At 36.1% G+C, this 22,323-nt stretch overlaps 1 protein-coding gene across 1 annotated transcript in view; it reads right to left on the reverse strand.

Moving 5' to 3' along the window:
* Positions 1–668: 668 nt before the first annotated feature.
* Positions 669–22,323, reverse strand: part of LOC104460577 (adenylate kinase 9-like) — a gene marked incomplete at both ends in the record, with an annotated part of 46,847 nt that continues 25,192 nt past the window's right edge. Inside the window, 14 exons of the mRNA XM_010075343.1 lie at positions 669–783; positions 1,338–1,440; positions 1,522–1,620; positions 2,318–2,487; positions 3,002–3,198; positions 4,407–4,627; positions 6,218–6,364; positions 7,491–7,692; positions 9,455–9,668; positions 12,707–12,925; positions 14,995–15,216; positions 16,011–16,073; positions 17,894–18,113; positions 19,755–19,873. Of these exons, the coding sequence (XP_010073645.1) occupies positions 669–783; positions 1,338–1,440; positions 1,522–1,620; positions 2,318–2,487; positions 3,002–3,198; positions 4,407–4,627; positions 6,218–6,364; positions 7,491–7,692; positions 9,455–9,668; positions 12,707–12,925; positions 14,995–15,216; positions 16,011–16,073; positions 17,894–18,113; positions 19,755–19,873 (2,311 nt within the window). The remainder of the gene's footprint in view (positions 784–1,337; positions 1,441–1,521; positions 1,621–2,317; positions 2,488–3,001; positions 3,199–4,406; positions 4,628–6,217; positions 6,365–7,490; positions 7,693–9,454; positions 9,669–12,706; positions 12,926–14,994; positions 15,217–16,010; positions 16,074–17,893; positions 18,114–19,754; positions 19,874–22,323) is intronic.

Raw genomic sequence — 22,323 nt, forward strand, 5'->3', positions numbered from 1 at the left:
GAACCCGTGCAAAAGAAGGGCTTTTCTTGAAAATGACAGGTGTTCTATGTGCACTTAAGCTGGTTTTCAGTACAATTGGACTGCTTATTTGCATATTTAGTTCATGTCTTGTTGGAGATGTGTATGATTGGAAAGTTGTCTTCAGGTTATCTGCAAGACAAGATTTGCTCATAGATTTTACTCAACCACCTGGTACAGTTGACAAAAGGCAGGCATTCAGGCACCTAAACCACTCCTCAGATAGTATTTCAGCAGCCTTTTATTATAGTAATTTTATTCAATTTTTAAGACAATTGAGGTTGTCTATGACTAGTTTAAAATGTAGTACCACCTAGGTTATAAAATTTTATTTTCTGTTTCAAAAACGCCACCAGTGCATGTTAAAGATATTTTCAAGGCCATCAGGTTGCTGGTGATAAAATGTCATTAAAGTCTCATGATTTGTGAGAGATCACTTACCTATCTAACTATCCTATTAACCTTATTTTCCTCCCTGGTCCTTACACATTTCCAAGAAACTTGGCAGTGTCTACTTAAATCAGTATATAGTGGTATTTTCCCAAGTTAGACATAAGAAAACTACACAAATGGGTTATCAGTGTTGTATCAGATGATATACTGCATTTATATAATTCATTATTTTTATAGCATATTATTTTATACGCTACCTTTTAAATGGCAGGCAACAAAGAGCAGAGCAGTTTCTTTTATGCTTAGGAATGGAAACTTTGGCTTTAAGGAGCCTACTTCATTCAGAGCTTTTATTAGAGAAGTCGCTACTCCCTAAAGAAAGAAAACGGTTTTAGAAGACCTTTACAGAAATCTAGAACAAAAATGTATTCAAAGCCTTAGCCTGTTGTCATGCAAATCTAACAATATAGGATGATATCTAAGCTGCTGAATTGTAGAAGATAACAAATAATATAAAATAGGTAGGGAAGTGACCATGAATCATTTTTTATTTCATATTAATGTCTCAAAATGTAACCAACTATCCTTAAATGATTCCAGATAAGCTTGTGTCTATCTTGGTATTAAAAATCAAAGCAAAATGTACTTTTACAAGATATGATAAACAAAAGAGTCAGAAAATCCATCATATAATAGTGTAGTTTACTATTCCCCGCTGATGGTCTTACTTGTATTTTTTCAATTAAAACTACAAATATCTGTTATTTTAGAGCTTTTAAAAAATTCCTCTCAATTGCAAGTACACAATTTTTAATTTAATCTAATCTATTACTAAACATAAGACTCACATTAAAAACAAAATAAACTAAGTGGGATACACTATACATTGCAAAATCATGTTTTAAAATAGAAAAGCAAAAACTGGCCTGTTCAAGGTATCCAGCCAAGGGAAGTGCAGTGAGTAGTATGGGCTCCTTTACTGGAGGCAGTTTACGTGGAAGCTTCAGATTCCAGTACTTTTCTGGTAACCTAACCAGATAAAAAGTAAGTGCTTCCAAGATGTATAAACCGTGACATGAATAAAGATTAAAATGCAGTTAGCATATTCACCTCATAAACTTCAGAAGTTTTTCTTCACTTTCAAAAATATATACCTTATCTTGATATTTTGCTGCATACTCAATGTTGCCAGGCACCAAAGCTTCATATCTGAAGAGACAGAGCAAGAAAGACTATTAATTCACAAGAAATGTAAAACAACATTTGTGCCATGTAAATTAATGAGCTATTGGCAGCCTTCTGGTAATTTATAGGAACTACAAAAAAAGTAGCAATGGGATCATCCAAGTTTCCACCACATGACTGACAGTTACAAGACCTGAAATCTGAGAAAGTCTCTGCCTCAAAATCTGCTTATTACGGGGCTTTTATAGTGCTTCTTTAGAGCTCCTCTAGTTAGTGTTCAGGAGCTTAAGAAGGGACAGCACAGAATTGACTATTACAGTTCTACCTTGATGAGAAATTGCTGCACACTGAGGACATCAGTGGGACTTTATGGTGGAGCTTTATGGATCTCTCATAAAAATTGTAATAGCTAGTTTTGCATTTACTAGGGTTTTGGACATTTGAAGGCCTATGATAGAGAAAACTCAGACTATATCCAAGCAGTCTTCATCACAAAAGACTGTAAACCAACACAGATCCTTGTAGAACCTGTAGCCATCTGCGTTTCCAAAGGTGATTTTACTTGATTTCCAAAGCCACAGGCACAACATAGAGAATTGTAATTTATTTTCCTGACCAAACACTGAACATTATTAAAAAGTACTGTGAAAGTTTTTCCTCATTGATGTGTTAATATAGGACATGTAGTAGCATTCATATTTTGAAGGCTGCAGTGATGTACCTCTGTTTTCCATCTAGGTAAGTGACTGGACAGTATCCCTGCATTTCAGCACTTCTAGGAAATAACGCCTTCACTTCTGCCGCAGTCAGTTTCTTTGGTAGCATTTCTTGGGGTGGGAGAGGGTGAGGTGCCAGTGGTGGCACATAAACCTCTGGTCTGCTCAAGAATTTCTGTAGAAAAATAAATGTTTTTATAATGAACACTGTAAGATACTTAATCAAACTCCAGAGGACTGGATCACGCAATTTAGATACTTAGTTCTTTTACAAAACCTCCCTTCGTGTGCTGGTGCTGCTGTTGCTCTCAGATAAGTAATTTCTTTTCCAACCGACTCTCAGTTGAAGTCATCGCTATCCGCCCACCATCTATCACTATCCATTGCTATCATTAGCCTCTCTACCCCCAGTCTCCCCAAAACAGCTGGAGAAAGGAGGAAATGGTTGCTTTGAAATGCATGTTCGATCTGTGACAATCTGTAAGGGGAGCTTTGGTTTGAATGGACTCTGCTGCCTTTTGTCTGCCTAGACATTTGATAGCAGAAGTATACAGAACAAAAGCTTGAATACTAAATACACTAGTCTAATTCAGATTACATACTGCTTGTTTCTGTATGGAATCAAAGAATCTAAGCAACAACATTCCCTTTTCCTGTAATCCTCGCCTGACCTGCTTTTTGACACTTACGTCCAGTTGTTCCTGTGAAGCCATTTTATAATAGTGTCCTCGAAATTCTGCAGCAAACTGCAATGACGACGTTGCAGAGCAGTCAACCAATTCACCCTTTTCTGCAAGGCTGACGGGACAGTACTGTCCAAACTCCCCCAGCCGATACTGCAGCTCTTCGGGAGTGATACATAAATCAGCAATGCCAGCTGCTTTTCCTGTTAATAAAAACCAATTAATTATAAAGTTTTATTAATGAAAGACATAGAAACATCAAACACTTCTATTCAGAAATGTTACCATTTAGAAGACGTGATAATTTGTCATGTGAAAATTATATGAAATAATGACAGTTAAAATAGTATTTTTACAGATTGATATTAAAATGAAGTTGCAACCCATTTTACCAGTTAATTTTAATAAAAAATATATAGCACGTAAGAAATGTAATAATTATTAATAATGTGGGATACTCTGTATGTTTAACTTATTAGTCTGTTTTCACTGGGACAGTTTTATTTCTGATTGATTGTTTTATTCCTTTGTGTTGCTAAGGAGTGTTTCAGCTATTATTTTATTTCTTTACATTGGTGAAAAAGAGTACAAGGTGTGATGAAAACCTCACATTTATTCACCCCTGTCTTGCAAATGATTGCTTTGAAATGAATGCCCATCTGGATGAAATATATTCAAAATCTTGAATAAAATGTCATATAAAACCCAAACTATTTAAAAACTTTGTTTTTCAAGCTTGATATGAAAAAGTTAAATATATTTTAATTTTTTTTTGGCTTACGGCTGCAGTTTTTCAGAAGGGTGCAGAGCTGTAAAAGTTAAAACCAAAAGGTGGATATAAAGTAAGGAAGTCTGTTTGCCCTTTAGAGGAATTCTAGTCAAATTGTACAGGCATGTTTAAAAGGCATATTTAATCCTGACCAATGTTGACACATTCAAGTGGGAACTGTGCCAGTTTAGCCTAAAGTGGTTTTCCTCCCACACCACAGAAATTAACTCCAATGACATATTTAACCTTAATTCTGAACTTAGAACATTTTCCCCTTCCTTCCTTCTTCCTCCACTGACACTTAAGTGAAGTTGCGAGTCATAGTTCCCCTGGTATACTTTGGGGTACCCATTGTGATTTATCACCCAATGTTGAGGAACCTGCCATAGACCATGAGACCTCTGACTTCTTTCAGCTGTATTATATTACCCTCTTCTTTGGAAGACGGCCTCATACTGTCCTGTAGTTGGTTTTGTCGTTGCTCTCTTCAAGATCTCTCCAGATGAGATCGAAGAATTTGAGGGCATGTACGTGCCCAAGAATTGGCCTCATCCAAAGCAAGTTGAAGTTGAAATGCACTCATTACATTGCAGCTTCTTAAGGAAACAAATATTATTCTGAGAAACTTTATTTTTCTTTTACCTTCTCTTATTCTTTCCAGGTATATCTGGATTTCTTTAACAACCACTTGAACTTCCTGCAGTACTTTGTTCCAGATCCACCACTTGCTCTGAAAGGCATCAATCACACACCAATTCTGGTGCTCCCTCGTATAGTAAGTCCTAATTTCATCAATGTGCTGTTTATAGCAGGAATTTTTAATAGCTAGAATCTGTGAGCTGTCATGTTCCGGGTAGGGAGGTCTGAAGACAGTGAAAAACAAAACTGGTTTAATATGAGGCTGAAGATTAGATAATTTAATTAAATTTCAGGTGTAAATTATAGAGTTCATTTAAGTCCTTTTTACAAAATTCTGCTTATCTGAAACTGTAGAACATATTTGAGAAATAAAACTTTCTTAAGAATGTTGCCAGTTACTTGTGAAAAGCAGCGTATTTATGATCAGACAGTTATGTTCAGAAACAAAGAACAAAACTTTTGCTATTTATGTCCCAAATACAACTCAATAATTTTGTAAAGGATTTGGAACATATGAGCACATATTAACTGACACACACAACCAATACACCATTAAATGGTACCCTAGACAAAATGCTATGAGACTTTTAAAAGGGAAATCAATTTCTTGTTGAAAAACTGGCTTAATTTTGGATTATGGTGTTGTCTGAAATCAAGAAGTAGCCATAATCCTTGGATATATTTTGAAAACTGTCATATCTACATATACGTAAAGGAAAATAATACATCTGACCTCTAAAAATATAATGCAAGACCAGAAGAGGTATTTTGACTAGAACATAGAAGCATTTCCTGTTCTGGTTCTTAATCTAAATTATGCCAAGAACCCCCCAAACCCCTTCTGTTTTAATAGGAATTATTTCTCTGTAAGTTGTACCTTCCAGAAATATCTGGTATTGCACATTTGATCTGTATTTAACCTTATGAAATGTAATTAGTTTGATATTTCAAATGAAAAGTTTAAAGCAAATACTTTAAAAAGACAGCATTAATCTAATTTTTTTGCAATGCAAATTGTCTTTAGGCTTTCAGTAAACAATTAAGCATTGTGCTGATTACTTGATAAAAAGACAAAATGAAAGAGACATGCAATAATGCTCTAAGCTATCTGGAACTTCTTAGAAGCACTTCCTCTAATGAGAACCAGGTTCTTATACAATTTAATTTTAAGGTGAATGTTCTGTTCTTTTTAATTCTCTGTCCATTTATAAACTACTTACTGCTCTTCCTCAAAAACAACCAACAGCTCCTTAACCAGAATATTTATCTCCTTAGGAAAACAAAGGAGGGAGTGAGCTGAATTGAAAGGTTTAGATGAGTAACTAACTCATGAATTGTATACATTATTAAAATATACATTGTTTCCATCTTTTAAAAAGAACTCCAATTAGGACTTACAAGAGAGCTTATTAGATGAAGTATAATTTCCCTTATGATGATAATAATTGAATTGATGAATAATAAACTTCATCAGCAGAGCGAACTAGCAACATTTCTGATGTACGCTTTCGTTAAAACTAACTTAACAAGCAGTGGGTGCACAACATCGCACATCTGTGATCTCAATCATGCAATCGGGGGATCTGGCCAGAACATGCCACATATTCCTTATGTCTCCATTTCTGGTCGATGGAAAACAAAGCATTAGAGTGTAGAGGGACTGGTGCCCATGTCTTTTCATATGTGGAGTTTGGGGACAGCTGGCTTATGCACCAGCTTAGATACAGCCTCTCTGGGTCCAACACTGAGGCACATAAATAGAGAAATGACAATATCATGTGGATAAAAATACTGTTGCAAGGGAGCATCACTACCTATTCATGCTTTCCTTATCCAGCAGTGCTCTTCTGAACACTTCCTTTGCATCCATTTCTAATTCAAAGATTTTCACTGGAATTATCCTAGCTGATTCCAAGAGGTTTACTTGTTTTCTTGTTACAGGATATCCATCAATTACGACTCTGCATACAAAGAGAAACAGTTTTCCTAAGAAGTCAGTTTCTGTAACCATTAAGGCTATGTATATTCCTAGTACATTCTCAATAGAGATAGAAGTCTGTGCCCATGCCATGAAGTTGCTGGAGCCCAGACTTGATAGACAGTCTTCACTCCCAAGAATTTATAATCAATTTAAAAAAAAATCAAGAAGGTAGAATAAGAGTAAAGAAAATACACAAAGGGCAAAAGGTATAGGAATGTAAGTGGATGGCTGTGACTTATAAAAATGGTGGACTTTTAAAATTCTGACTCATCAATCATTCAGAAATGTAATTTTAACTATGGGAAATCTCCATATGGATTGGAAGGAGTAGTTTTCAAAGTGAAAAGTAAAATGATTTACAATACTTGAAAAGGTTTTAAAATAATATTGAAGAAATGCTTTTCACATATTAGGCAATACTGGGGCAAAATATACTGAAACAATATTCCAGTATTTAACATGAAAGAAAAGTTGAAAGAATTCTGATCTCAAGCTCAGATAATTTTCATATATTATTCCAGAATTGCCTTTCCCTGTAACAATTCTCCTTTTTGGGGAGAGGAGTTGAGTGTCATGAAATCATGATCAGGAAGCTTTTAAAGTCTGCCCAGTTTGGAAGATTTTTCAATGGTGGAAAAGGAGCCTAGGAAATCAAGATCAGATATGGATAAGGTGTAAAGACTCATGGGTTTAAATTCTTCCTTAATAACTTCAGTTGTTAACAAAACCAGAAAAAACTTTGAGTACTGAACCAGTCTGCATGACCAAAGAGAATCAGATGTGTCCAAGCTGGTACTGGAGTTGGTATAAAAGAGTTAAAATGGCAGTTCTCAAAGAATAATAGAAAATATTGGCTTATTGACTGAGAAAAGCACATTACTTGCATTTACCAGAATATAATTATTTGAAAGTTGCAGAAAATTATGCTTCAGTCCGGTTTCCCAGCGTAATGTGAAGAACCTCATTTTGTACAGATTGTTTTCTTAATGCATAAACCACTGATGTGTTTTAGTGAAATTGTTTTACAGTGATAACGTGTGAATCACTGCTTATGAAGGGATTGGCATGTCTTGAAAAAAACCCTGAAACCCAGACAAGACTCTTACCCGGTGGTATTACACACGTGATTCATCAGAGCCACATCTAGAACCTGGATGGCCAGTTCATCAGGTACGGTCAGTCCTTTGTGAAGATGCCGCTTTAACGAAAGTGCCAACTCGGTCTCTGGCTGATTGTTTAACACTAGCCGTATGGCATCTCCCATACTCAGGCGCAGTAACCCATATACACTTGCAAATTTCTTGGCAACTGTAAAACATTTTGATTTCCACACACAACTTTTAAGTAAGCAACACCACAGCCTAGCAGTCTGTTAAAGTATGTCCTTAGTCTTAGATGCTAACTGCTCAGCTCATTCTCTGGGTCATTTCCAATCCATAGTCTTTGTAGGTACCTAACCTTGCTTAGGCCCCAAAGGGCCCAAACCTCTGCATAAGTGCAGAGCGTGCCAGGTGCACTAACAGCGTTGAATTCAGCACAAACCTCAGCAGCAATAGTCAATATTATTACCAAATAGCATAGAAACTATTTTTCCACTGCTGCCCATTTTACAGAACAGTCTAGCAGTTAGATCATTTATCCAGGAAATGAGAAATATGGTTAAAATTTCCTTCTTAATATGCAGTAATTTGGACCTGTCTCTTCTTTTTTCTAACACGCTATTCTAATCTTTAAGCCATGGTGTAAGCTGAATTTTCTCCTCCTCCAGTGAAAGGTAGAGACCTGTGGACTGAAGGAGTCATGGAGGAAGAAGGAGAGGGGAGAAAGACAGAAATCTTGGGGGTTTTTAATCTGGAAGTTTGGAAACAGACTGGGGAATGTGGAGTTTTGGGTTCTAGTCCTTGATCCTATGAATACGTCTTCATTTTACATTCTGTCATATTGAGTGAAAGAAATAAACAATTAGAAAATAATCAGAAAAAACCCAAGTGGTATAAATAGTGTAAGTCCAGATTTTCTAAGTGGCCAGTCCGGGTGACTAACTTGTTAAGAAGCTGGGATAAAATTCAGATGGACAATGCATAAGTATCTGACTGTCAAATGAGACACTAGACAATGTAACTAAAAGATTCTGTGCCCAGCCAGAAAGGCAAGAAGACCAACAATGTGTGATGGGTTAGCCCTTGGCTGGGGGCCAAAACCACACACCCACTCACACAATTGCCTGCCCCCCATCCGAGGATAGGGGAGAGAGTTAAAGGGGTAAAGGGAAAAAAGGACTCATGGGTTGAGATAAGGACAATTCAATAACTAAACTATAATAATATTGAAAATAATACTATACACAAATATACAAATGAGTGATACACAGTGATACTGGCCCCCGACCCCCCCTACCTGATGACCAAAGGCTCAGCCTTTTCCTGGCTAATGATCCCGGAGAAGGGAGAGTCCCGAAACCACACTCACGATTCCCCCAGGCGGGGGGTGCACCGCTCCCGGAGGTACTCACAGAACGGAGATAACAGTCTGAGCGTCCCAGACCAAGAGCTGACCGGGGTGTGGAGGGGGGGGAAGGGGAGGAGAGCCTTGGGAGAGCGGCCACCTGGAGTGAGATGATCCGGAGCCAAGAGAGATCCGGAAACCAAAGGGACCCGGAACAAAAGGGACAATCTTCCGGAGGGTCCTCACCTATATACTGGGCATGACGTGTATGTTATGGAATAGATTATTGGCTATTCTAAATTTCAATCTGAACCTGAGATCAAATCCTAGGCTAGTATCTGAGGCTGTGTTCCCTCCCAGCCCCCCTCCCCTGTCTGCGGGGAGTAGGGAAGCTGAAGGACCTTGAAGTCCTGGTGACAACTGTAAACATCACTTTTTATCATCTTTCTTCTGAGCACAAATCCAAAACAGAGCCTCTTGCTAGCTATTATGAAGAAAGGTAACTCTGTCTCTGCTTAACCCAGGACACAATGTTAATGGTTTATGATTTTTTAATAGCATTAATGACAGATACCGCTTCAGTCATTAGAGAAGGTTTTGCTTTATAGATAATACTGGCTCTTACCTGTAGTCTTTCCAGATTTTGGAGGTCCCACGATTGCAATCTTAACTGGCACAGGTAGTTTAGGTTTTGGCTGACGAATATATTTGATGGGATTTTTCATAAACATTTCTGTATTTTCTTTGCTTGAAAAGAAGTAAATATATTGTCGATGGATTACAGGAAAGACTGTGTTTTCATGGCTTTGTTGTGGCTTGATTACATCTCCTTCACTTAGCTGTAGCATATACAAAATGGGAAGCAGTTGATTAGGTTTGACAAAGCCACCTCTCCCTCTGTCCTGCAGAAGTGGCTTTATAAGCAGGTAGAGGAGTACCAACTGTATGAAACAAACCATCAAAGCATTCTGAAATTCATGCATATGGACATAATATTTTGTCTGAGTCTGAGGAACTTCCATACGTATGCAATTCTTGTACAAAAAGATGAAGTGAACATTGAAGACAGGAGGAATATTCACTATTTCCAGTAGGTGGTACCGTAACACTTTCTGTCCGTCAAGAGAGCGTAGTCAGAGAGCTATAACATAATACTTTTTTTTTAATTTTCAAAGAATAAAGAGAATACTTTTATTCCTCAGAATTAAAACTATAAATCTGCCTGACAGTGGAAGATACACTGAGACTATTGTAGTCAGCAGAAATCATATACAAATGAAGAAAACAGAAAAGAATATAAATACATTATGATGAAGTGTAAAACTACAACAAGGCAAGCAAACAAAGCTTTTGGTAAAATACGTACACTGCTATTGAAATCTTTTCAAACACATCAGACAGCCCACTAGAAAGTCTGTAGTGTTGATAGATCATTGCGATGTAAGAAGAGCACTAATGACAGAAATGGTAATTGCAGAAATGCTAAATGAATTCCTTGCACCACTGTTCAGTATGGAAGAACTTAGTCATGTCCCTGTTGCAGCCCTTCTTGCAGGAACTGCCTTAAAGTGTCAACAAAAGATGTTTTAGAACAAACTGTTGACATCTGTAGAAGAACTTGCCCAGACCAGATGGCATTCACCTCACAGTTCTAAAGGGACTCAGAAATGAAATTGTTACTGACTAATGTGTAACCTATTGCTTAGTTTGGCCTTCCTTCCACAAAAAAACAAAGGTAAAGAAAGTGACCATTGTTTGAAAAGGCCTCCAGGATGGATCCTGGCAAACATAGTCCAGTAAATCTGACCCAGCACAGAGCAAATTGAAATATATTAAGGAAATGAGTTCAAGCTGGAACATAGGACGTTCCACTTGAATATGAGAAAAAACTTCTTTACAGTGAGGGTGACAGAGCACTGGAACAGGCTGCCCAGAGAGGTTGTGGAGTCTCCTTCTCTGGAGACATTCAAAGCCCGCCTGGATGCGTTCCTGTGTGATCTGATCTAGGTGTCCTGCTCCGGCAGGGGGATTGGACTAGAAGATCTTTTGAGGTCCCTTCCAATCTCTAGCATTCTGTGATTCTGTGAAAAACCTCGTAGTTACAGGCATACATATGAAATAATGGCGAAGAGCCAACTCAGCTTCTTATAGAGGGAAATCATACTTGACAAATCTATTAGTATTCTTTGAAGGAGTCGGGCAATATATGGATAAGTTCATCTGGTTGTTACAGGAAGAGATGGGACTGTTCTACTGTGTGGCATTACCTTGCCAGACCCTTGTCCAATTCTTAGTTTCCTATTCCTGCATCAAGTTATTTCAGGGTGTTTGCCCTCAATTTATAAGATGTTGGGCATCTGTTCTGCTGTATAGCTGCTCCTATTCCTCCATCAGCTCATAATTTTTATACTTTTCTTGTCTAATCAGTTGCATATCTACTTCTGTTCCCCCTCCCCGCCCCCCGATTTAATCTAAAAGTAATTGGAATATACTCTATCTGCCTTTCTACAAAAAAAGCCTCCGGTCCATAATCAATTTCATAATTTTTATTATGTCCTAAAATACCCTAAAAATGATCCTATTTCCCTTTCATTATTGTCAGCATGTACATTTCCACTGTCAGCACACCACTCCGATTTTAGCTAATAGCTTTTTATGACTTCTTTCTTCTAACTGAATTGTACTTTTTGGTTGGTAAAAAACCACTACAGCATAAATGAATGAATTGGAGAAATGGAATGACAAAAATGTAGTGAAATCTAATAAAACAAAGTGCAAGGTCTAGTGTGTAGGGACTAATAACAATTAAACATATATGCTGGAGTTCAGTAATTGGAAATGACGGAAGAGAAGAAATATCTACTTCTGTTAATATGTCCCTACATTATTAGATGCCAATTTGGTGTGGCCATGGAAAAGGCAATTCTCATCCTAAAACATTTTGAGTATTTTGATTATATAAAGCCATGATAAGAGCTGATCTGTATACAATTCTGATTGCCAACTTTAAAGAAAGATAAATGTGATCTGAAACAGGTGAAGACCCAACATGATGACTATACTAAAGGGAATAAAAGTTATGTGATTAATTAGCATAGTAAAATGAAGGCCAAAGTATGTTTTCTTCAGGAACTTGTTTTTTCCTGTATGTTGTTCCCTGGGTTTTTTAAATCAGTCCTCCTTTTTATTTCTCATTTACTCACAATCCATCTTCCTTTAATTTCTAGCATAAAAAACAAACATTTACCTGCTAACATTTCACTTGCTACCTATAAAACTGTATCAGCCCACTTTTGGGGATAGACATGAGTACTTTCTGACCTTGACTTTCCAGATCTCTAGTAAAATACTATGGAAGTAGATTTGTTGCTCTTCAAAATTTGTAAATTCTGACAACAAAGAATTAGTGCTGATGAATTACTTACCTTTAACATTTGTTGGTTTGCTTTTTTGCCACTGCTAGGGTTGGTGGCCACCTGTGTGACTTCTTACAAATTCAAACCCCAAATCCTTTCAGTTTTTTTTCACTGCTTCTGGTGTTAAGACCTTCTCTGTTGTCCTGTGTTTTGTGTATCATTAAGAATTTCTCTCTGATTCAGTGCCACCTTTAATTGTGTTGCCAATGCTAATGTAACAGATTTTACTAAATGCCTTTCAGCCTTAATTAGCTGCAACACTAAAAAGACTAATACCTCTTATTATCAACGCTTGCTGAATTTTTCGTATATTCAATGGTATAATTTTGATTCAGTAATGTAGTTTTCATTAAATATTTCTGGTATTAGTTGCTACTGTCTGATAATATTTTTTTATGTGAAATATATTTTTAAAAAGTATTACTTCTTGAAAATATTCTTCAGCTGTTTAAGAACATTACCTTGATTGGATCCCACTGACCGAAAGAACTTGGAAATTTATATGAAAAAACTAGCATCTTTTGTGCAAGTGGCAAACTTATTGGATAACATTTCTCAAAAATGCTTCCACGATTTTCCATTAGAGAATTCATCTTGCTATATACTTGGTAGCATACAATATGAGGCTTTCGTCCTCCATTTATCTCGATTTGTGGTATTAACAATTTTTCAAGTTCTTCCTGGTTAATGAAAACATAATGAAATATTAGAATAATAAACAAGATCAGATTTTTAATAATGACTGACAGAAATATTTTCTCTGAAGTACCAAGGATTTCTTGAGCATGTTCTCAGTCACCATAAATCAGCAAAATTTGATTTGAGATGAAAATTGGTCTTCCTGCCTATTGAAGTTTGAATTACCCAGCCTTTATTAAGTATCATACTATTAAAAACAACCAAGGACAATTTGACAGTTAACTTTGAGGAATCTACTATGATAAAGCTAGAGCTTGAGAAGCATTTTATTAAAAAAAAATAAATATCATTCTTCCCCTACTCCAAACAATTTAGGATGGCTTATTTCGTTGCTCTCTAAAAATATTGCTGCTCTCTGGTGACTTATTATTCCCCAGCTTATTCAACTAAAATGTAAAAACAATCAATTTTCTCCAGAGTTTTTCCTAGCAGCCTAATACTTTTACAAGTGCTGATGTGTTTTAATGTCATAATTTATTTTTCCATAAAAGACTAAGATTCCACAATGTCAAAGCAGACCAACAATTAAGAATCTGAGAACAGTAAGGGGGGTCTTGAATAAGAATCAGAAATATTTTAAGTTATTTAAAGGTATTTATAAAGGCATATATGTTATTGGAATTAAAAAAATAATGGGAAAAATATTGAATAAGCTGTAACTAGGGGATATTAGTAGCATCTAGTCCCAATATGTAATTCTATTATATGATACTTCTGTGTAATTCCTCAATTTACATGTAATATCTATATAGATCCACAGTCTGGGTTCCTTCCACTTACTATCAGAAGCAGAACTAAATATAATAACAAATTCTAAAACAATAGGCACCTCTCTTGTTACTGAGATTTATGTACTTGAGAGAAAGAAAAAGTTGCTGACTCTCTTAATTGCCTGTTCCTTTTCTGATAAATTTTTTTATCAGTTTACTAAGGCAACAAATTGTGTGCTCTCAAGTGACAGAGAGGAAAATGCTCCAAGAACTACAGTGTTCCACTAGCTTTAACTTGAAACATGATGTAAAGAGCTAACGCTGTTACCAGGATTTCTTGTTTCTTGTTTCCCATAGGTGTTATCCTAAATTCTTTCTAATTCTATTTTGCAAATTCAGTTTATACTCAGAAAAGTTAAATTAGCCACGAGCGTCATTCAGAAACCTTAAAATTATTTTTGTGATTATCATTGGGATACATGATTGAATAGTTCAACAAAATGATGGCATTTTATGATCACTTTTGAAAGTTGAGTCTACTTTCAAATCGCCTTCTTCCAAAATTAATTGAAAGGTGAATCTCTGAGCACAAAACATTAATCTTTTCCACACAGCTTACACTTTCTTGTTAGGAATGTTAGGAGTTTATTTTTGGTTCATCTGTCATTCAATCCATTAACTATTAAAATAAAGTGAACCTTGATTCATTCTCTCTTATGGTGTTGGTAAAGGTTGGATTAATTTTGCAGATCTTACATCTATGTCTTGGCTATCTACTTCTGTAAACTTTCTGTCTGGTCAGTGGATAGAGTTTCTTCTAAATCACGATTAATTTCCTCCTGAAGCAAGATGCTTCGTATATAGTAAACAAATGGCACCAGTCTATTTACTGCCTTAGATGTGGACATTAACGTTGCAGTCAGATGAGGTTACCTCACCATAGGTAATTGCACTGATTTCAAGAAAATTATGTTGCTAAGAACTTGCTAAAAAAAATTAGAGTTTTCTAATCAGAGTTTTGCCTTAAAAATTATTTTGAAACGCTGTTCATATATTTGTGACTCTCTGGTTTGTTCGCCTGCTTCAACTGACCTATCAAAAAGGAAATAAGGACCCCAAGACTGTGTTGGTCTACCCAAAAGTTTCCTTTGTTTTTTTCCCCACAATATTAGTCTTATTTTAAAGTATATACCTTCTCACTACAGCCTTCATCTTGCTCACATATTTAGATCATGAGTACAGCAGCATGATTGTTTAAGCACTGTGACTTTTAAATTTGACAGAACTGAAAAGTCTTCTTGCATCATGGGATTTAACAAAATAATCAGTAGAATAGGTACCTGTACACTTTGTAAACTGTCTATTTCTGAATCAAACTTTTCTGTAATTTCATTTTGTATGCGATCAACAGCATCAGTCTCCTGTTCTTCGTCAGCCTCTTCTTCTTCTTCTTCTTCTTCTTCTTCTTCTAAAAACTCTTCTTCAAGTATAGCTTCAACATCTTCATTTTCATTCTCATCTTCCTCTGCAGTGGCTTCATCGTGCTCCTTATCTGCTAAAGCCTATAAAGGTAAAATATTTTGTTGTTTCATGTCCGAGATACAGATGTTTTGAAGGTAGAGATGGTGTTCTTTTTTAATTAGAAAAATCATTAATTCAACAAAGCCTCATTTTGGGGTATCCTTTATTTTAAGCAAAAAATCTAGTAAATCCTAGAATCCTATTTCAGAAGAAAATACAGAGGTATTGCACAGTGTATACAGTGAAGCATTGTGCTAGTTCCAAGAGTGCTTAAAAAACTGGAGTGCTACACTGCAGTTTTCATAAGAGGAGTATTTTTTTCATACATGGTATTTTAGTTTGGCAGGACTTTGTTATAAACAAGCTTGTTAGCTGAAAGTGTAGTTGACAATTTCATAAGCAATTAAGTAGTACATTAATGCATTTATAAATGTCCTTTGTAATTGAGTTTAGGCAGAAATCGTGGTACCATCCTGTTCTGGGTTAACCATGGATTTGACAGGGTACTTAAAACAGCTGCCTAATTGCAATTAATGGGGCTACTCTTATGCTTACAAATCAGATACATTAAACGCATTCATAAGTATTTTGCTGAATTGGAGCACATATTGAGAATTCTTTTAAAATTGTTTTTAGTGTTCATAAGTCAATAGTTTCTAGAACAATTTAAACATAATTTCAAATTATTTTTGGAAGTAGAAGTTTCTGACAGTCTGTCACATTTTTACTATTCTACAGTGCCCTGAAAACTCTGTGACCAGAATCTCTAGAAATTTCTAAGGTTTGAATGCAAACACTTGTATTTAAAATCTTTCTTATTAGCTTGTTTTCTTACCTCCTGTTTCTTTTGTTTTTGTTCTGCTAAAAGTTCTTCCCTTCTTCTAGCAATCCTCTCATCCTGTTAGTGAAAAAAGATGTAAGAAGACAATGGTATTTGCTAATAAAAGCTCTCCTCTGATAATTGGTAATGTGACCTAGAATTAATGTTGTTCTTTCCACCTTAAAACTCTGTTTCCATTTGCTTCTAATGTTAAAAAATACTATTTTGCAGACGAGATATGCCTCTGCTAGGTGAATAGCTAAGTAAATTTTAGTAAAACTAATTTGGCAACTTCTGAGATTGAGATGAGGGCAGGAAAAAGACTGTGATTCTGATCACACTGAGAATATTATAATATTTTCATTGGCAAACTACAGTTTCTAAATTTATAGATGGTTTCTGCCATTTGGCAAAGAGGTGACTAAGTGTAGTATTAAATGTGTGCTGTTCCCTACAACTTTTTAGAACTGCCCAATTTTGACGAAGTTATAGGCCTTTGAAATACAGCCCCCCATACATACTCAGTAGATACATATCAAATACCTGATGACTAATTCCTAACTCAGAAGTAATATGCAGAAGCATTATACTTCAGGCCAATAGGGTCGATGGGGATTCAACCTGTAATTGCTGTTCTTGCACACTGTGATGCCGTCACCTGAGCTGAGATCAGAGAAACTGAGTATGTCAACACACAGGCAATAGTGCAATTTTAGAAATCCATTTTAGAAATCCGTGTTAACTCAAGCGAAGTGTCCTGGATACCAGAGCATTCTAAGCAGAGCAGCAAGAAACTCTGCACAGGCTAATTTTCTCTACTGTTGTGGCTAAACTCCAGTGTTCCTGAACAACACTGTGCTGCAGGTGTACTCGTTGCTTTCATTGTCCTGTTGCCAGCTTCTTTCAGCGGAGAAAGAAACTCTAGGGTAGCATTCAGCTGGTCTGTCTGCTTTTCCCACTCTCTGTATGTCCTCCAGCTTTACTAACAAAAGAAGGGTTACAGTATACTCAGCAATACTGCATTCTCACAGCACTATCCGACTTGCTCACCAACTGGATGCTATAGAAAAATACTCGATGTGTAACTAAAAACTCTATTCCAGTACACATGAGCAAAAATATCAAATTACTGTTACTCAGGAAATCCTGATTCTTATCTTTCCTTACTTCCAAATGCCTTTATCAATTTGTATCACTGTCTTGTGTATGTGTTTTAAATAGGAACCTGTTATTTTCCTTTGTCAACAGGAGCCATATTGCTACCTACATTGTTCATTAGAAGTTTGGATCCTAGGATCTATAGCACAGGTATTTGCCACTTGAATGGTCAGAGTAACTGTTTACAGGGTGAGCTTAGTACAGCAATGTAGGCTGGTCACTAGAATGCACCTTTTCCAGAAAGATTTCCAATTTGCATCAGGAAAGACTAAATAAAAAAAATATTTTAAGATTCCTAGGTTATATGCATTCTCAGAGCCAACCTCTGGCACAGGCAGTTCCAGAAACTTACTGGTATTGTATGAGCCTTGTCCCAAATTCCGTTGTACTAACTTCCTGAGTCAGCCGCTCTGTAGTAACTTATGTTCAGACCTTTTCTGACAGTACATAGGAAGTACTTTATCTCACTTTTGTAGAAAATTAGGAACCTTGAATATATTGCATGTGCTAATTGTAAATGTCTGCATAGAGGTTTCAGGTTATTTCAAGTAACTTGTAACCTGTTTAGTAGTAGGCAGAGCTCTGTTCAAATGGGAGACTGTGCAGCTGCAAGAGTGCTGAGAATGTGGCTTAGTGCTATTACATTTCTGTGCAAAGTGTCATAGTTGGAAAGGTTTTAGAATCTGTGTTCAGACCTGTGGTGCTGAAACTACAAACAAGGAGACAGGACTGTGACTTACCCGTATTTTTGCTTTCAGGTCTTTCAGCTTCTTTTTATTTTCCATTTTCTTATACTGTCTGTCTTTCCATTTTTTCAGACGTGGAGGAAAAAGACGGCCAAGAACGTCACTTTCTTCTACTTTAATATAAACTGCAACATCAGGACAGAGTCCTCGTTCTGACAAATACTGAGCTTCATCTAAAGTACGAGGGAAACCATCCAGTATAAATCCCGTGGACCTAATTGGAAAATAAGATCTTTATCATTACACAATGTAGTTTAAAGTGCAACACAGTGAAAATGCAATTAATTTGAAAAAAATTATTTCAACTCCCTTGTTAAATTTATATGTTAAGAGTAAACTTAATAAATAGTTCCAGGTATTATGTTTTGACAATGTAAAACGGATATGTCACTATGGATTTTAATTGCTGTACTAACAAATGTATTTCTTCTGAGGTTTTACTGTACAGAGATTAATTATTTAAAAAGAACTTTAAAAAGCCAAAATAAATCATGTCCTCAGTACTGCTTGTGTGGCTTCCTAGTCACTGCTCTCAAAAAAACAGAAGGTCCCCTAAACATTATTTTGGTAACATCTGTCACAGAGGGCTTGTCAGCTGAAAACTTACTTTTCAGAAATGCCTGACAATTTCTGCTCTAGTATAGGATGAGAATTTTGCTATTCAGCATAACCTACCTCTCCCTTCGTTCAGATATTAAAAACAGGTCAGATATGTCTGGAAAGCTCTGTGGCTTGTTGGAGCTCTTACAATCTCAAATTAGATGAGTAGTTCTGTAAAGCTGGATGTTGTGTTAATAAGAAGTTAATATTTCTCTTCGTTACCTTACACCTTAATAGGATACATTGTAAAACTGCAGAAAACCAAGGAAGCTACAAGGAGTGAGAGTGGATAGAATAACAAGTGGATGCTGTGGGAAAAAGTTGAGGGAACGATATAAATCATGATATATATCATGATGAAGGTTTTCTTCTGCTATACAGTCCCTGATGAAACTGAATTTATATCATATAATATCACTACACTATGTGTAATTTTTTTTCTTGGTGCATTCTTTTTTTCTTGAAACTGATCTCCCTATTTTTATACCATTAAGAAAATGTTGTCCCCTATCTCTGGGCTGACAGGGCAGAAGTTTGAGAATCTTAATTCTTTTTAAGGCACTTCTCATACTGCTAGGAATTGCAACCTAATAGTCAATCTGCCAGCAGCAGATCTGGATGGAAATGGATGGAAGAGATGGGACATGGAAAAAGGGACTTCCCTGCTGAAATTACATCCTAAAAAGCCAGTCTGCTTTCTAGGAGTTGATGATCTTATTTATGCAACAATAATTCACATTTATCACAGTGTTATGGATGTACTTTCTGATATGAAAGGAAGTCTGTTGTGGATACATCACTGGAGTGGATTGTGATGAATGCACGAGGTAACCTGATTCTGTGTTATTTTAGAGACCATTGATACTTTGCTTTCCACACAATATTTACAATACCAATAGTTACATCTGGATTACAGCTCTCCATGTTTATTAATTACATGAAAACGTAAAAGGTTTATTTACATATCTATCCTGTAAGCCCATTAAAAGTACTCTGCTATTCAGGAGATCTATTTAAATTCAAGTGCGCTCAGTACTTTTGTCCAGTCCTGTGTAGAGCACATGAGGCATTATGTTACTGTCAAAATATAAATAAAAATTGAGCAACAAAACCAAGACTGAGATGTAGGTCATGATTCATACGAAGTACAAGAGCACTGAAATAATCTCTGTGATAATTATTTGTAATTGTGGACACAATGGATTATATTCTTCCTAAGATAATTTAAAGAAAGAGAGAATCTAATTACAGTTACCGGAATGGCTCTTTCCTCCACCAGTCAGGAACAATGTTATCAAGGACTTCTGGAGGCAGTGCCTCATTATCCATTAGATTTGCTTTGATTGCTTCTTCCTCATCAGTTAACTCCACTTCCTTTATATAAAGAAAATCCACAAAAAATGAAACAAAACGAAACCAAAAACAACAGAAAGAAACAAAGATCTACCTGACACATTTATTGTTTTTTGGCTAAGTAAGGTACTGTTTTCATTTTATTTAAACCAGCAGAAACAAACATTTGCCACATTTCACTGTACTACATTATACATTTTAGGATATTTTCCACATGCTTGAGGTTGGGTGATTCCCTGAGTTGGGGCAATTGCTGCTGTGAGTTTTAATGAAACCTAGACCCAAGTACAATTGTTAAGTATTTATTTATATATATGCTCAATTCAGAGGAATAGCAACTGAAATGATTGCAGTTTTTCCTAATTGCCTACAAGAAGTTTTCCACTTAGTTATACATGTTCTCATGCTGGAAGACTATCCGCACTACATCAGAATGTTTTTTCACTTTCTAAAAGCAACTTTTATCTTTTGATGCAATCCAAAGAAAGATGTCAAAGAAAGATATGTAAGGTTACTGGGTATAGACACATGACCAGATATCAGACAGATAGCATTGTTCTACAGAGCAGTAGTAGTATTAATAACTAGTCAAATGCAGAGCATTCAAATATCAAATCTAGCTGCTACAGTCTTGTGAAAAACTGTTTTTTCAGAACATGTAACAAGGTGAGATTCATAGGGCTGAGGAAGCACTTTTCATTGAATGGCTTCCTGACACAAACTGTGGTAAAAAAGAATGAAAATATGGTATAGATTGGTGATTCTGGATTAATTTATGTCAGTCATGATATCAAAATACAAGTTTTTACAAGTATACTGGATACAAGACAACATTAGAAGTCAAATGTATCACTGTTCCTAACCTGCTGTGTTATTTTTTCATGGAAATATTCACAGAAGAAAATATTATTTTCTAATGAGTTGATATATTTTTCCTGAAAACAGAATGGCAGAGTTCATGAGATAAATGTATCTGGTATCCTTTAAAGAGTTTAATACTTTTGCTGCCCTACCTTATAAAGGTCTCATTTGTAAAAAGGCATCTGTATTTGTTTAAGACTAGATATACACTACCAAAAGAGTGTATTTTTTAAATGTCAGTGGACATCAAACATACACCTAAGTTGCATCCAAAGTCACTTGGAGAGAAGACTTTATATTTAGCTAGGTATACTGTCCCTCTCAGCAAATAAATTTGTCTCCTGAAATTCTTTTGTGAATTCATTCCAAAGTTCTGTTGTCCTTTTCTCATGTAGTAGTGATATTAAACCAAATTGCTCAATAATTTTCTAGCATAACCTGTCAGAAAATAAAGGAATAACCCTTTTTAACAAAAACGATCCAGTGGTTCAGGAACCCTCAAAATGATGGCAGGGAGCTGCTTGTTGCAAGGACATGTCTGAATAAGAATTCCTATGCCTGACACCTGTTTTGATAATGTAGGCAAAAGAACTTTAGAATATGCTGGAAGCCACAGGTCTAATGTAGTGTGTGAGTAATATTTTATCTAGTGCCTGACACAGCATGTATATTAAAAGATATTAGTATGGCATAATGGATACCTAAGAAGGCAGAGTGGTAGCCAGATCTGTAACACTGAGGCATCTGGAAAGAAATGTGTGAAGTGGGAGAAAACAGTAAAACCCATATAAAAATGTATCACTGACGTCACCACTGCAGATGAGCTGTTGAATCAGCATTTGTATCTGATAAAAGTAAAGAAACTTGAGATGTATATTTCAGGTACAGGAAAGAGAACATCCTGCATAGTGGTAGCTCGAAGGACAAGGCTGCTCCTGAGACCTGTCAATGCTGTGAAGGCTTTGGTTGACACCTACTAAAACAAGCAGGATGATATCTTTTTGATAAGCTTCCCAGACTGCATAGTACATTTTGCTTGCCTTTAGTATTTTTGCTTTGAATATTATAGCTGACCTTTACCTTGAGCTTTGGTAGATAACATTTCCAGTGTCTTGTGCCAAAGTGAAAGAGAACGATACAAATTAAATTAAATGAAATTATTTTGGACAAGTAGTGGGTCAGTGAAAAACAGGAGAGTTGGATGGTGTGGTGGTAGTCATACTCAGAGAAATGCTTAGGGAGTCCACAACCTTGGGAATCACCCTCTGGACTGAGCTGAAATAGCATGAGCTGTGCTTTGGTCATGCTATCAGATAAAGTGCTTTACAATAAGTGCAAGAAAAATAAAAGCTAATGTAGAATAAGATAGTTTATCAGCAGATAAAAAGATGATGAGGAAAAAGTACTAACGGAAGTGCCTTAGTGTAAGACATGTATTGATGCCAAAAAAATAAGGCTGAGTGAGAGCCAGCCATAACCATCAGTGCCAGGAACACTTGCCATGTTTTTGGCGATGACCAAGCTGTAAACTGACTGGCTAAAAGAACTTCCTCTTAGATTTAACTGATGAATACCTGAATTTTTGTTCTGACATCCATGATTTTGGTCTG

The sequence above is a fragment of the Pterocles gutturalis genome, unplaced genomic scaffold (genome assembly GCF_000699245.1).
Source record: "Pterocles gutturalis isolate BGI_N339 unplaced genomic scaffold, ASM69924v1 scaffold38176, whole genome shotgun sequence".
In the NCBI taxonomy this organism is placed as follows: Eukaryota; Metazoa; Chordata; class Aves; order Pterocliformes; family Pteroclidae; genus Pterocles; species Pterocles gutturalis.